This window comes from Rana temporaria, chromosome 2 (assembly GCF_905171775.1).
Source record: "Rana temporaria chromosome 2, aRanTem1.1, whole genome shotgun sequence".
NCBI lineage: Eukaryota > Metazoa > Chordata > Amphibia > Anura > Ranidae > Rana > Rana temporaria.
The window spans coordinates 203,650,536-203,666,046 of record NC_053490.1 but is presented as its reverse complement, the minus strand read 5'-3'; the positions used below and the strand labels follow the sequence as shown (position 1 = coordinate 203,666,046).

Here is a 15,511-nt window from a genome sequence, read left to right as displayed (position 1 = left end):
CAGCCGAGCAAAGCAACACTACAAGGGGAAATATTGTTTGCAAGTGCAGATGTTGCGGTCACATAGCATTCATTGAATCCATCATGTCCTTTGAAATATGGATAAAGCAGGATGTGAAGCTATTCCCCCAGCCAGGCCCCTGATCACATTAGACACCATTCTAGCAATCCATCAGTACCACTGCAAACTTAATGCTATTTTGAGTTAATGCTCGCTGTAATTATTTTTGCCTTGTAAATATGTTAATTCGCTTTAATATTGACGATAAACTGACATTTACAGTAGACATTCATTTATAATCTATATTACCACCGCATAATTTAATAGAGCAGGGTTGGCTGATACGTCTCTTGATATTTGCCTGAGACAAGTTTCTTACATAGGAGCAAATCAGGAATTAAAAAAACAAAAATGGTCACTGATCGCATTCTTAAATCAGAACTAATATAGATTTAGATTGTGGCATGATGGTGAAGGCTGGCGGCTACATCCATGAGCTGAGTGGTTGTTCTGCAACCCATCCTCTAAGTAAGGCCCTGGCATTCCTATAAACTTTGGTGTGAGCCTTTTTTTTCCAGGATTTGCCTAATTGAACACGTTCTCCAAGTATATTGTTAAAGGAGCACTGCAATTAGACACTTCCCCTGGAAAGGAAACAATTGCATCTAGTGCATGGGCAAGCATCTCATTGACAGCGATCTCACGCAGGCTTTGGGTGGAATTAATTATGTAATGTGATTAAATAATGAAGGCGAGGATGAAATCATGGAAAGCTAACCCGCTATGAAATGACTTTCAACGCTGCAGACACTTGTAGGGGATCATTTACAGTTTCTCTTTCTTTCTTTATTTTAATTTCAACTTTTATTTTAGATTCATCAATGTAGCTGCATAGTCAACGTAAATGAGGATATGTTGATGTGTGAGCTAGTCTGATTTACTAATGAAGCTTAGAACATTCCTATTTACACAAATAGATTTAGTAAAGCTTGGAACATTCATATCCATACAAATTGTTTCCCTAAATGAGCTGGGAACATTCATATTCACACACATTGGTGTACTAAAGGAACTTGGAACATTCGCATATTCACATAAAAAGGAGCTGGGAACATTCATATTCACACAAAAAGGAGCTAGGGACATTCATCTTTACACAAAAAGGAGCTGGGAACATTCATATTTACACAAAGTGATGTACTAAAGGAGCTGGGAACATTCACATTCACACAAAAAAAGGAGCTGGCAACATTCATATTCACACAATTGGATGTAGGAGCTGGGAACATTCACACAAAGGGGAGCTGGGAACATCCATATTTACACAAAAAGGAGCTGGGAACGTTCATATTTACACAAAGTGATGTACTAAAGGAGCTGGGAACATTCACATGCACACAAAAAGGAGCTGGCAACATTCATATTCACACAAATGGATGACGGAGCTGGGAACATTCACACAAAAGGCAGCTGGGAACATCCATATTTACACAACCCGTTCATATTCACACAAATTGATTTACTTAAGGAGCTGGAAATATTCATATTCACACAAAAAAAGTCAGCTGGCAACATTCATATTCACACAGATTGTGCGAATATTCACTTTAATTACCCAGTGATGTGCAGATGAAATAGAGTTGTGCTATTCGCATGGGCGAATAATTTTTAGTGAATTTTCACATACTTGTGTGAGCATTCTCAGATCCTTTAGTAAATCAGCCTCTGCATTTCAGGTTGTCTGCTAGCAAAATGGGAGAATTCTAGCACCCAACACACTCTATAATACACATGTCCAAAAACTGAAACAAAACTGGTATTGGTTCTGGCTGGAATGTCCATTGAAAGCATTTATTAATTCATTGAAGAACAGTGGTCATAATACTGCCCAAGTTCATGATGAGTATCCTAAAACATGTATTTTCTAATCTGTTTCCTAGGCAGCAGCCTAAAAATCTGACCATAAATGCACCCTTTCAGTAGTTATTTATTTACTAACAAACAGATGACACAAGGCGATCGTGAAGATCTCCAGTTTCTTTTTGCTCTGACAATGACAAAATAGTATTTTCTTGCACTTTGCTTTTGGCCATTGTACATTCAGCTAGCTTGCATTAGCCCTGTTTCCATATTTGTCTTTTTTTTTTTTTCCTTAGGAATAATTTTTATATTTTTAGTTGTGTGTTGCTGGTTTTCTATACAAAAGTCAAGGTGCACTGATGCCAAGCAGTGATGAAATAAGAAGAAAGCCAATTGCTGGACTGAGGTGGGGGGGATAGCTGCTAGGAATCCGCCTGCAACTGTGGAGAAGTCAGTAATTGCTGGAGACAGGGAGAGCTGGGAGGGGGGGTTGGGCTGAACTATCCATGTATAAATAGTGTGATCTCAAATTGAAAGGCATAAATAACAGCAGGAGTGATCTAACCCTATGCAGTTCATCCTCGTCGTGAAAAAAAAAAAAAAAGGGAAGGAGAAACAATAAAAAGCTTCCAGGGGACGTGTAGATCTCCTACTGAAAAAAACGAGTGGATCTCTGTGGGTAGGTGCTACAAGATCACAGGGCAGCCATGGAAGAACTTACAGCTTTTGTATCGAAATCTTTTGACCAAAAAAGCAAGGAGAGCAGCGGCGGTGGCAACAGCAAGAAGGAGACCATCACCTACAGGGAAGTTTTGGAGACGGGCTTGGCTCGGGCCAGGGAGCTGGGGAACTCTGATAGCAACCTCCAGGACATTACAGAGAACAGCAATCACTGCCCGCTCCATCTCTACAAAGAGCACACAGACATTGACAAGGACAAGCTCAAAGATTACAGCACCAGCAGGATTTCTGAAGGTAAGTATGTGCATGGAGACAAGGCTTGATTGCCTGACTGCCTGCCTACCTGCCTGCCTGCTTGCTTGGACTGGATCAGTGCTGCTTGTGCTCTGGTTGAGGTCAGCAAAAGTTCCAGCCATATCCACACCGATCTGTACTGATTCAGCTTTTAACAGCTGTATTGTTGCATGTTTGTCCTTCTATCCCTCCTATACATGGGTTAATTCTTCCTGGCTGCCCATGAATTCCATCCGATCATTGAATTTTAAGGAACATCTGGTTTTTGTGTAATGCATGTTGTCTGTTAGCCTATTGCTTTTCTTTCTTTCTTTTTTTTTTTACTATTTGAAATAATTCAGGATTTTTTTTTTTTTAAAGAAGAGAGGAACATTATGCCCTATGCTGGTGTTTCTTTGTTATGTAGAAAAGGGACATGGCATTTATTCTAGGCTGAGCTGTGTAATAAAGTTTGCACAAGTTACATTGTGATTGTTAGGAAATGTTTTTTTTTTTTTTTTTTTTTTTTTCAATGGGGCCCAGCGACAACCCATTCTGCACTCACTCACATCAAACAGCAACGTTGTCCCTCTATCTCTCAATCAAAGCCATCAAGTGGCCGGACACAAGGGCCACATCGGTTAAATCGTTTCTGACCCGGGCAAACAGGTGTCCTTTCTTTCAAACAGGACTATTCCATTGGAAAAAAAAAGACATATTGCAACCAGCCTGCAAAACATGTGGCTCGACTAGGGGGTGGGGGGGGGGGAATCCCAAAACGTTTTCATCTGGTGTGACTCAAGGTGAAACTAAATTAAAAACAAGACAAGTGAGAGAGCAGGATAAGAGGACATGAGTGGTTTTCTATTTTACTCTGAGCTGGGGGACACAAACAGGAATGTTATTATATTGAGCATTGAGCTTGATTTACTAAAGGAGTTGCGAATCTACATTATATATTGTATGTTATTTGTATTTTATATATATATATATATATATATATATATATATATATATATATATATATATATATATATATATATATATATATATATATATATATATATATATATATATAAAATAAAAATAACATATAATGATGCAATCATGTGAAAAGCAAATTCTTGTTGACCTATGTCATCTGCTATGATTATGCATGTGATTAGGTATTTAAAGTGAATATCCATCCAATTTATTAGGTGCTCATTTTCAACTCCTTTAGTAAATCAGCCTTTTAATGCTGTCTGCATTATCCCCTTCTTTGCCTGCTGCTATTATAAACCACAATGTTCCTCCTTCACATGCAGGCTTTAACATTGATCGAACAAGTGTTTATTGTCTTGCCAGCAATGAGCACACGACACAAATAAATATCCTGTTACCATTTGCAACATGCAAAACTACAGATCCCCTAATATATATTTAATATTTAATACCCTGTCATATGTCAACACGTGGGCCTTTTCGACTTTAGAAATACTCTAACAATATATATATATATATATATATATATATATATATATATATATATATATATATATATATATATATATATATATATATATATATATATATATATATTTTAAGTCACTATTGTGCCTTAAAAAAAAAAGTCTGCTGTGGCCTTCTAACACTCACAGCCCCAACAGCAAATGTAATAAAAAGTTTAAGTGGACCGCAAGAACAAAAAAGGATTATAAGATGATTAAAACAGCGTACACGGACTCTATAAACACGTGGAAACAATTACACGCCCATTTTCTTTACAACCTTTGCAAAGTTAATTTTATATAATGGATTACACCAAACTGAGAGAAGTTTTGGCAGGAGGTTCCAATAAAGAGCAATTTTACAATTTGGAATTTAGCTTCTCATCTAACAGTCTGTAATATCTATCTATCTATCTATCTATCTATCTATCTATCTATCTATCTATCTATCTATCTATCTATCTATCTATCTATCTATCTATCTATCTATCTATCTATCTATCTATCAAACATTATACATATATTTTAAAATATTTACCTACATTTTAAAAGGCTGCCTAAATGCTGTTTTGTACTGCAACAGCGTGAGTGTTTATAGATAAATTATAAGGGAAAGCCTTGACACTTGACTATCATATTTCTAATTGAGGCTCCATTAACCACCTCCAGAGCCACTTTCTTGCCTTGTTGATTGAAGAATCATTGATAAAAGCTACACATGACTGTTCCCTGCATTCTGTACAGCACAGTTCTGTGTTAATGACAGACGAGCCTACTGAGAGGCATTTTATCCTCAAACTACCGAATACATGATTGCTACACATTCTATCAAATATACTATAACTATATATATAAAATAAAGAGCTTGACTTACTAAAGGAGTTGGGAATATATATATATATATATATATATATATATATATATATATATATATATATATATATATATATATATATATATATATATATATATATATATATATACATACACAGCTGATGTCAGCTAAAGTGGTTGCTGCATGTGCTGGGAAATACACTAAAACTAAATGTCAGCTAATTTACCTCTGGCTGCTATATGTGCAAATGAATACACTATAATCTATCACTACATAATGGCAACTAATTGTTCTATGGCTGCTATATATGCTGTGGAATACACTATAACTTTGTATCCATGTCAACTAATTGATCTGTGGCTGCTATACGTGCAAAGGAATGCACTAATATGTTAAATGTCAACGACATTGCTGCTAGATGTGTAATGGAATGCTCTGAAACCATCAACCAAATTACCCCAAAGGATTCACTATAACTATATATAAGTGTCAGCTCATTTATCTCTGGCTGCCATGCGTACAACTATATTACTATATATGCATTTATTGCCAAATACTTTAACTATGGGTGCTATATGCTTTACTGTCAGCCAATTTATCTCTGGCTGCCATTTGCATAACTATATAACTATATATGCATTTATTGCCAATTGATTTAACTAAGGGTGCTATATGTGAAAAGGAATACACTTATCTCTAGATATATACAACTATATAGCTATATATGCATTTATTGCCAATTAATTTAACTATGGGTGCTATATGTGCAAAGAAATACTCTATACATTAATAATGTCAGCTAAGTTATCTCTGGCTGCCATTTATACAACTATATAACTTTATGCATTTATTGCCAATAAAGGTGCTATGTGTGCAAAGAAATACGCTTTTCTCTAGATATGTACAACTATATAACTATATATGCATTTATTGCCAATTAATTTAACTATGGGTGCTATGTGTGCAAAGGAATACACTATATGTACCACTATATAACTTTATTTGCATTTATTGCCAATTAATTTAACTATGGGTGCTATGTGTGCAAAGGAATACACTATATGTACCACTATATAACTTTATATGCATTTATTGGCAATTAATTTACCAATGGGTTCTATATGTGCAAAGGAATACACTATATGTACCACTATATAACTTTATATGCATTTATTGCCAATTAATTTAACTATGGGTGCTATATGTGCAAAGGAATACACTTAACAATCTATGCATTTATTGCCAACTAATTTAACAATGGGTGCTATATACGTGCACATGAATACACAGCTAATTTATTTCTGCCTGCCATATGTACAACTATATAACTATATATGCATTGTCAATTCATTTAACTATGGGTGCTACATGCAGAGAAATACACTTTATACATTCCTGTCAGCTAATTTATCTCTGGCTGCCATTTGTAAAACTTTATAACTATTTATTGTCAACTAATTAAACTTTTGGTGCTATATGTGCAAAAGAACACACTACATATACATTCATGTCAGTAGGTTAATCTATGGCTGCTACATAGGATAGGGAGTACACTATTTTTATTTTATTTTTTCTATTCTTCTCTGTTCTGTTTTTATTTTGTATTATTACATTATTTTCTGTTCCATTCTATTGCCCCTTTTTTTAGTTTATTCTGTTCTATTGTCTATGCATTTGTGTCTTCCTAAGGATTTTCTGCATGCACTCCTGTCATTAATGTACTTTGTAAAGAAATGCATGTTGTAGGTGTCTAGGAACTGTAGGTGTGTTAGGTGTAAGCTCTGGCTGTACAGTGACTCCAGTGTTCTTCTATAAACCCAGGAGAGTGGGTAGTGTAACATTTGCTGATAATCTATTTATTGTGTGTAATGAAGCAACTGAGCCGAGTGTGCAGGGCCACTGACTGGATTCATTATCATTATTAAATGATATTAAATAGATACAAATCCTTGGTCCCATTGTATTTGCATTCGATGTGTCTCCAATTGATTTCTGTGCCTGTGTTCTCTACACCGCTTTTGGACTAATATAAATCGATTGAGAATACATTAGAAGGTATCTGCTAGAGCGGGTTAGTTCATGAAATACATGGCGGATAAAGAGTAATTATTAAGATTACTGGCTTCTTCCTACTGAAGGGAAATCAAATTGCATCGATTTTTTTTTTTTTGCTAGGGCAAAAGAATAAAAAATGAGAATACACACAATTGTTAATTGAAGATCATGTATGAGGTCATTTATCAAAAGAGGGTTCGCTAGTTATTGTGAACACAAATGGGGGGAGGAGGAGGGGGGGTGCAGAGATATCAAAGAACAGGTCCTTTGAAGTATTAGGGGGATTTAAGTCCATAACTGTTGCTGAAGCTCAGAGGCCCCAGCTAGGCTTTGATAACATGCTGACACCTTTCACTTACTTTCTGGCAGGCATCTATGAGTGCAAAGACAAGAGGGACGATGTGAAATCCGAGGATGAGGATGGGCAAACCAAGCTGAAACAGAGGAGAAGCAGGACGAATTTTACATTGGAGCAGTTAAATGAACTTGAAAGACTGTTTGATGAGACTCACTACCCTGATGCTTTTATGAGGGAAGAACTGAGCCAAAGGCTGGGACTCTCTGAGGCCAGGGTGCAGGTAGGTGATAACGCTTCTATAGGTGCTGAACAAAACTGCTAGATACTCTAGACCTCAGCTAGTATTTTGTAAAAAAAAAGCACAGAAAATACATTTATTATTATTATTTTGATTTCTTATGATGATAATAATAATAATAGTAATAATAATAATAATGATGATGATGCAATTAATAATACATGTTACTGTAAACCTCAGCTAGTATTTTGTAAAAAAAAAAAAAAACATAGAAAGTAATTTGTTATTATTATTAATAATATTATTATTTCTAATGATGACAATAGTAATTATAATAACGATGCAATTAATAATAAATGTCACTGTAAACATCAGCTAGTATTTTGTAAAATAAAAAAAAGCATAGAAAATAATTTGTTATTATTATTATTATAATAATAATATTATTAATATTATTTCTAATGATGATAATAGTAATAATAATGACGATGCTATTAATAATAAATGTTACTGTAAACCTCAGCTAGTATTTTGTAAAAAAAAAAAAAAAACATAGAAAGTAATTTGTTATTATTATTAATAATATTATTATTTCTAATGATGACAATAGTAATTATAATAACGATGCAATTAATAATAAATGTCACTGTAAACATCAGCTAGTATTTTGTAAAATAAAAAAAAAGCATAGAAAATAATTTGTTATTATTATTAATAATATTATTATTTCTAATGATGATAATAGTAATAATAATGATGATGCTATTAATATTAAATGTTACTGTAAACCTCATTTAGTATTTTGTAAAAAAAAAAAAAAAAAAACATAGAAAATAAATTGTTATCAATATTATTATTATTATTATTATTATTATTATTATTATTATTATTATTATTATTATTATTATTATTATTACTATTATTATTTCTAATGATAATAATAGTAGTAATAATGATGATGCAATTAATAATAAATGTTACTGTAAACCTCAGCTAGTATTTTGTAAAATAAAAAAAAGCGTAGAAAACAATTTGTTATTATTATTATTAATAATATTTTTATTTCTAATGATAATAATAGTAGTAATAATGATGATGCAATAATATTAATAGAAATAACAATGATATGAAATATGATTATTAAAATGATTATGATGATAGTAATAAGAAATAATAAAATTAGTAGTAATAATAATAATAATAATAATAATAATAATAATAATAATAATAATAATAAAAAAATGATGATAATGACGATAATGATGGTGGTGATGATGATAATAAAAGATAAAAAAATATTATTATTTTCGTCAACATAATCAAAATAGTATTAATATTATTTCTATCAGCATCATCATCATCATTAATATTGTTATCATCAGCATAATATTTATTATTGTTATTAAAAAATATATATTATTATTATTATTATTATTATTATTATTATTATTATTATTATTATTATTATTATCATAATAATCTTCATCATCATTATTATCAATATCACCATTAATATTATTATTACTATTATCATCATCATTATTAATATTAATATTATATTCATCATCATCATTTATATGAATTATTGTTGTTAATACTCAGGACTGACATATATAGAATAGAGGAGCTAAACGCCTATTTTGCATCCAATCAGCATGGCCACGTTGTGCACATCCATGGAGCTTTATCCAGGCACAATTTGGCACCACATGCACATCTAACCCTATTAGTTTTCAGCCCAATTTTCCACCTTATGTCGTTGCCACCACCGAATAAAATAGGCCTCTTTTAAAGGTTATTTGGCTGCTTTGGGGCTGGATTATCATGAGCCGGGGGGTAAGGGTGCCCCAGCTGACCTACTTGACAGGCATATGGATTTATGACATCCAAGTCCACCCCATCTGCTCACTCGCTGCTTTGAAAGCGCTGGAAACACAATCCTGAAAATGATTATTTAGTCAGTAAAACGTATTTACGAGCTTTTAGCTGAGCGTTCAACGTTTATGACAGGACGCATTGAATTAAATCTCTATTTAGACATAAGTTTTCCTGTCCCAGCAGCAATCGATAAAGAGAAAATAAGTCAAAGCTTAGAAATAATTGCGATTTAAAAGCGAAGTGCAAATTCAAGCATGTAAAGTTGTATGCAGAAATGCCAGAGCCACAAGTATAGAGAGTACAATGGAGGTGCATGGGGAGAAATCTTGTATCATTTTTTGTTTCCACTCGGACTAGTAGACAAGTAAATTAGATTGCTAAAAGTGGCGACGGTATGAAAAAAATAAGAAACTAAATATTGACATTTGGGGATTTTTTTTTCTTTTTTGCATTGCTTGCTGTATGAAATGGTTATTGTATTGTTTATTGTATAGTAGTGATAATCTCTTCTTTGTGGGGTTTCAGTCTTACAAAGTGACCACAGTCCATATTGCTGTTTTATATTGCTGGCTTACAAAGTGACCACAGTCCATATTGCTGTTTTATATTGCTGGCTTACAAAGTGACCCCGCAGTCCTCAATGTTGCTTATATCTTTGCTTTATAATGTGACCACACAATCCCTCAGTACTGATTATTATTGTTGCCCTACAAAGTGACCATGATGCAGTCGCCTTTGCTGCCTAACTTATATGGCTACCTTACCCAGTGACCACACAGTCCTCAGTGCTGCACCTCAAAGTCCCCATTGACTTTCATACTGCTATGGGACCGAACTGTCCCTACTACTGGGTGCTTATATTGCTCCCTTACACGCTGACCACACAGTCCCCCAGTAATTGCTGCTTATGTTCTGCCTTAAACAAAATGAGCGAGCGGTCCATATTGCTGCATATATTACCGCCTTATACAGTCTACAGTACTTGCTGCATTTACTATTATCTTACACAGTGACCACACAGTCCCTAGTACTTGCTGCATACATTGTCTTACACAGTGATTACAGCCCCAATTGCCTATAGTACTGCTTTTCACAGAGACCGCACAGTTCTCAGTACCTGCTGCTTATATTGTAGTCTTACATAATAACCACACTGTCCTCAGTGCCTGCTGCTTATATCGTTGTCCTACACAGTGACCACACAGTCCCCAGTACTTGACGCTTATATTGCTGTCCTACACAGTCCTCAGTAATTGCTTTGTTGTTGTCCTACACAATGTCCTCAGTACTTGATATTTATATTGTTGTCCTATACACAGTGAGCACACAGTCCTCAGTATTTGCTCTGTGTTGTTGTCCTACACAGTGACCACACAGTCCTCACTATCTGTTCTGTGTTGTTGTCCTACACATGGTCACCCAGACCTCACTATTTTTTCTGTGTTTTTGTCCTACACATTGGCCACACAGTCCTCAGTACTTGATGTATATATTGTTGTCCTACATAGTGACCACAGAGTCCTCACTATTTGTTCTGTGTTGTTTTCTTACACATTGGTCACATAGTCCTCCCTCACTATTTGTTCTGTGTTTTTGTCCTACACAATGGCCACACAGTCCTCAGTACTTGATGTTTATATTGTTGTCCACAGTGACTGTACAGTCATCACAATTTGTTCTGTGTAGTTGTCCTACACATTGGTCACACAGTCCTCAGTACTGGGTGTTTATATTGTTGTCCCACACAGTGACCACACAGTCATCATTATTTGTTCTGTGTTGTTGTCCTACACATTGATCACACAGTACTCAGTACTGGATGTTTATATTGTTGTCCTACACAGTGACCACACAGTCCTCTGTGTTGTTGTCCTATGGTCACACACTGTTCTCAGTACTTGAATTTAATATTGTAGCCCTACAGAATGACTACAACGTCCTCAGTACTTGCTTTATGGTTGTCCTAAACAGTGACATCAAATCCCTCAGTACTTGCTTTATTGTTGTCCTACACTGTGACCACACAGTCCCCAGTACTTGATGGGTATATTGTTGACCTATCTAGTGACCACACAGTCCCCAGTACTTGATGGGTATATTGTTGACCTATCTAGTGACCACACAGTTCCCAGTACTTGATGGGTATATTGTTGTCCTACACTGTGACCACACAGTCCCCAGTACTTGATGGGTATATTGTTGACCTATCTAGTGACCACACAGTCCTCAGTACTTGATGGGTATATCGTTGACCTATATAGTGCCCACACAGTCCTCAATACTTGCTGTGTTGTCCTACACAATGGCCACACAGTCCTCAGCACTTGATGTTTTTAATTGTTGTCCTACACAGTGATGACAAAATCCTCAGTACTTGCTTTATCATTGTCCTACACAGTGACCACACAGTCCTCAGTACTTGCTGCATATACTGTTATTACTTTAACTGACCATGCATCGTATTCCCGGCAGTTTTGTTTCTTCTTTCCCCAGGCCTGAGAACAAAGTCATTCTAATGTCATATTTTGTACATAAGCATTCCCATACTAAACACTTCCCCCTGTCCTAAGTAAAGTGTGGGATTATAGGGTCCCAGCACAGTTCAGAGCATGTTTGTGCTAGGCTCAGTTCACGTGAAGGATTGATCTGACTGTCTTAACCCAAATGAATACAAAATAGAAAAATAAATATTTTTTTATTTAGCTAAAGGGGATATCAACTTTTATGTCATTGCCAGTTCTCACGTTCTAGAGCTGTAATATCTCATTGTACCTTGATGTACTGTTTCTATAAAAAAAAAAAAAGACTTGTAATGGAATTCTGCACTGCCTCCTCTTAGTACTTTATTAGAGAGCAGCACCTTAACAGGATGTTCAAAGCTGCACAAAATCATATTCTCTACCAAAAAAAAATCTATATTGATTCAGGTGGAGGGAATGGCAAGAAAAAAAAAAAGGAAACAAAAGTGAGTGCTTTGATATATTAAAAAAATGAAGCAAATTATGAAAAAAAAAAGAAGAATGGAAAAAAATAATATTACAAATGAAAATAAAGGAGAGGTGTTTAGATACAGGAGTAGAAGTCACAGGGGCATTTTAATACTCGCTGGCTTGTAGTAAAAGCCATTCTATCAGCACACCCTGTCCTTGTTGTTAGAAGATCCAGTTTCAATTTAGAGTAGAAATTTGCTGTAAATAAATTGATGCTCCTATGTCTTGCTGGTCCTTATTAACCTTTTATTTTTAGCGTGTCCTGGAACCCCATACCACCCAGCTGTCAGGGTTATAATTGAAAGTTATGAGACCACGGTGAGGAGCAGGCAGTAATTCAATTACAAGGAATATCTCTTGGTTTAGGGTGCACAGCTAAATTAAATGTCATTATTCACTGTCTCTAATGGAAATCAAAAGGAAATCAGATTAGGGTATTTGTGAAAGGAATCATTGAGTGATGCTTAATGAAGAAATAACTGTCTAAAACAGTATGCTAAGCTTTACTTGGAGTATTCCTGTCTAATTGGAACTGGTTGCAAATCGCCACACACTGATTCGTTATTGCTTAACCTACTGGCTAATTTATCACTTTTATTTATCATAAGCTGTTTTTTTCCCCTTCATTTGATGTCTCCCATGGAGAAAATCTCCTTATTTCTGCAGCCTCCCTATTTGCAGAGGTCCCTAGCTAATGCGCCAGGAGCTATCCAAGAGATGACACCAGCTCAAATCACATTACACACTGATTGCACATATGCACTTCTCTTTGTTCACAACAACTACATCCACAATACACAGATTTTCAGGACCAGCAGCCTTCTAAAATATTCCTTGGATTAAAATGTAGTGGGGTGAAGGGTGGGGGGGGGGGTAGTAGTTTGTTATGATGAACAATCTTCAAATCTCATTTCCATGTCAAATTTGCTGAATCAGCCTAAAATGACACCTTCAATTTTAAAATGATTTATTTTTTTATTTTTTATTGAAATGCATGATTAAGGCTACTTGACATCTAAAGCCAATGACAGATTGCAAGATGATTTTATTTTTTTTCTTAGACTGTATCAGCTTAGCAGAAATAAATATTTCTAACCTGAGATCGTCCTTTAAAATAAATGACAGCTGGCAATAATTATGTCATCTACACGGAGCCTCTTTTTACACTGAGGTTCCAGCACCATGTAAAGTAAGAGTAGAATGTGCAGGACATGCAGGCACATCCAGAGAGCACAGTGTGACATTACTGAGAGCACAGTGATAAATGCCTCTCGACTCTCTTCTCACTAATTACTGCCTTGTAAATGACCGTCATTAAGGCAATTGAATAAAGCTTGAAGGGAAATGCAATGTAGAAAGTGCAGCTAGTAATAATTAAACAGGGAGTCATTTGACAGGCAATTGCACGACCCATGTTTACATTACTGCACTTTTAATGGCTGTAGAAACTTTTTCTAAGTACTGCGAAGTAGATTACACTTTTGCTACTCATTGATCCCCAATATTCCCCCTAAAATCTGGAAATGGCTTTACAAGGGATGTGTGTGCAGAGAAAAAAATAATGTTGCCATCTTATATTAGAATGGAGATATAGATGTTTTAGTGCTGGTAGGCAATGGTGACAATATTAAATACCATCTTGTGCATGTTATAGAAAATCTGAGAATTTTGGTGTAGCACATTGGAGAACTCTGGATCCATGGGTAGTTGCTGAGCTCTCCTCTTGACTGTAGGGATGACTTTTGTTACCCTGCACTCTGGGAAAGGCTGATATAAAGACCTCTAAGATAACACTGAGCTGCTTCATACGAGAGAAGTTACAGATCAGAGAACCAGTGCACACATCTGATACCTAGAAGGGTTCCCTCCAACTGATCCAGCTTTTGAAGAGAATGTAATAAAGTCACACTGTACTAAATAGCCTTGCTTTGTAAAAATAGACTATACCATCTACCACTGCTAGGGAAAGTAGAATATATATATATATATATATATATATATATATATATATATATATATATATATATATATATATATATATATATATATATATATATATATATATATATTTATATATATATATATATATATATATATATATATATATATATATATATATTTATATATATATATATATATATATATATATATATATATATATATATATATATATATATATATATTATAAAGAGCGTTAGCACAAAGGAGTGCAAAAAATATAGCATATTAGAGAATCAAGTAATATACATACGGTTATTAAACAAGTGTGAGAGTATATATATATATATATATATATATATATATGTATATATATATATATATATATATATATATATATATATATATATATATATATATATATATATATACACATATACATTTTTTTTACTTAATTCCCTAATATGCTATATTACTGTACTCCTTTGTGCTAAAGCTCCTTACAGGCTAAGTACACCATATCCTTTTAGTTAGTAAGAGCTATATAATATCAGGGTCCACATGGCTGGATATACCCTCCCTCTTAAGCTGGCCATACGTTATGCAATCTTCTTACTCAATTTCCTTTAAAAATTTCCTTCAACTATGTAGTGCAAGGGCCTTCCTAATTGCATACACATTGAAAGTGTTTAGGGTTGACCTCATATTATATGATTTTGGTCAATTCTAAAGGAAATTTGTACAAGAAAATTGTTTAATGTGTTGGCCAGCCTTAGATTGTAAGCTTTAATGAGCAGGGCCCTCTGATTCCTCCTGTATTGAACTATATTGTAGCTGTGATGTCTGTTGTAAAGTGCTGTGCAAACCGGTGGTGCTATATAAATCTTGTATAATAATAATGCTATGCTTGTAAGGTTCTTGCACTAAAAAGTTGGTGGCAAAACTCAATAGTTATGATATATATATATATATATA

The 15,511-nt window shown here is 34.4% G+C and overlaps 1 protein-coding gene across 3 annotated transcripts in view; it reads left to right on the top strand.

Annotated features, from left to right (window-relative positions):
- Positions 1-2,364: 2,364 nt before the first annotated feature.
- Positions 2,365-15,511, top strand: part of SHOX (short stature homeobox) — a 61,985-nt gene continuing 48,838 nt past the window's right edge. The window contains exons 1-2 of one of the 3 annotated variants that reach the window (XM_040336270.1): positions 2,365-2,835; positions 7,564-7,772. In XM_040336270.1, the coding sequence (XP_040192204.1) occupies positions 2,568-2,835; positions 7,564-7,772 (477 nt within the window). In that variant the 5' untranslated portion in view covers positions 2,365-2,567. The remainder of the gene's footprint in view (positions 2,836-7,563; positions 7,773-15,511) is intronic. The other 2 variants (XM_040336269.1, XM_040336268.1) reach the window with 2 other exon arrangements.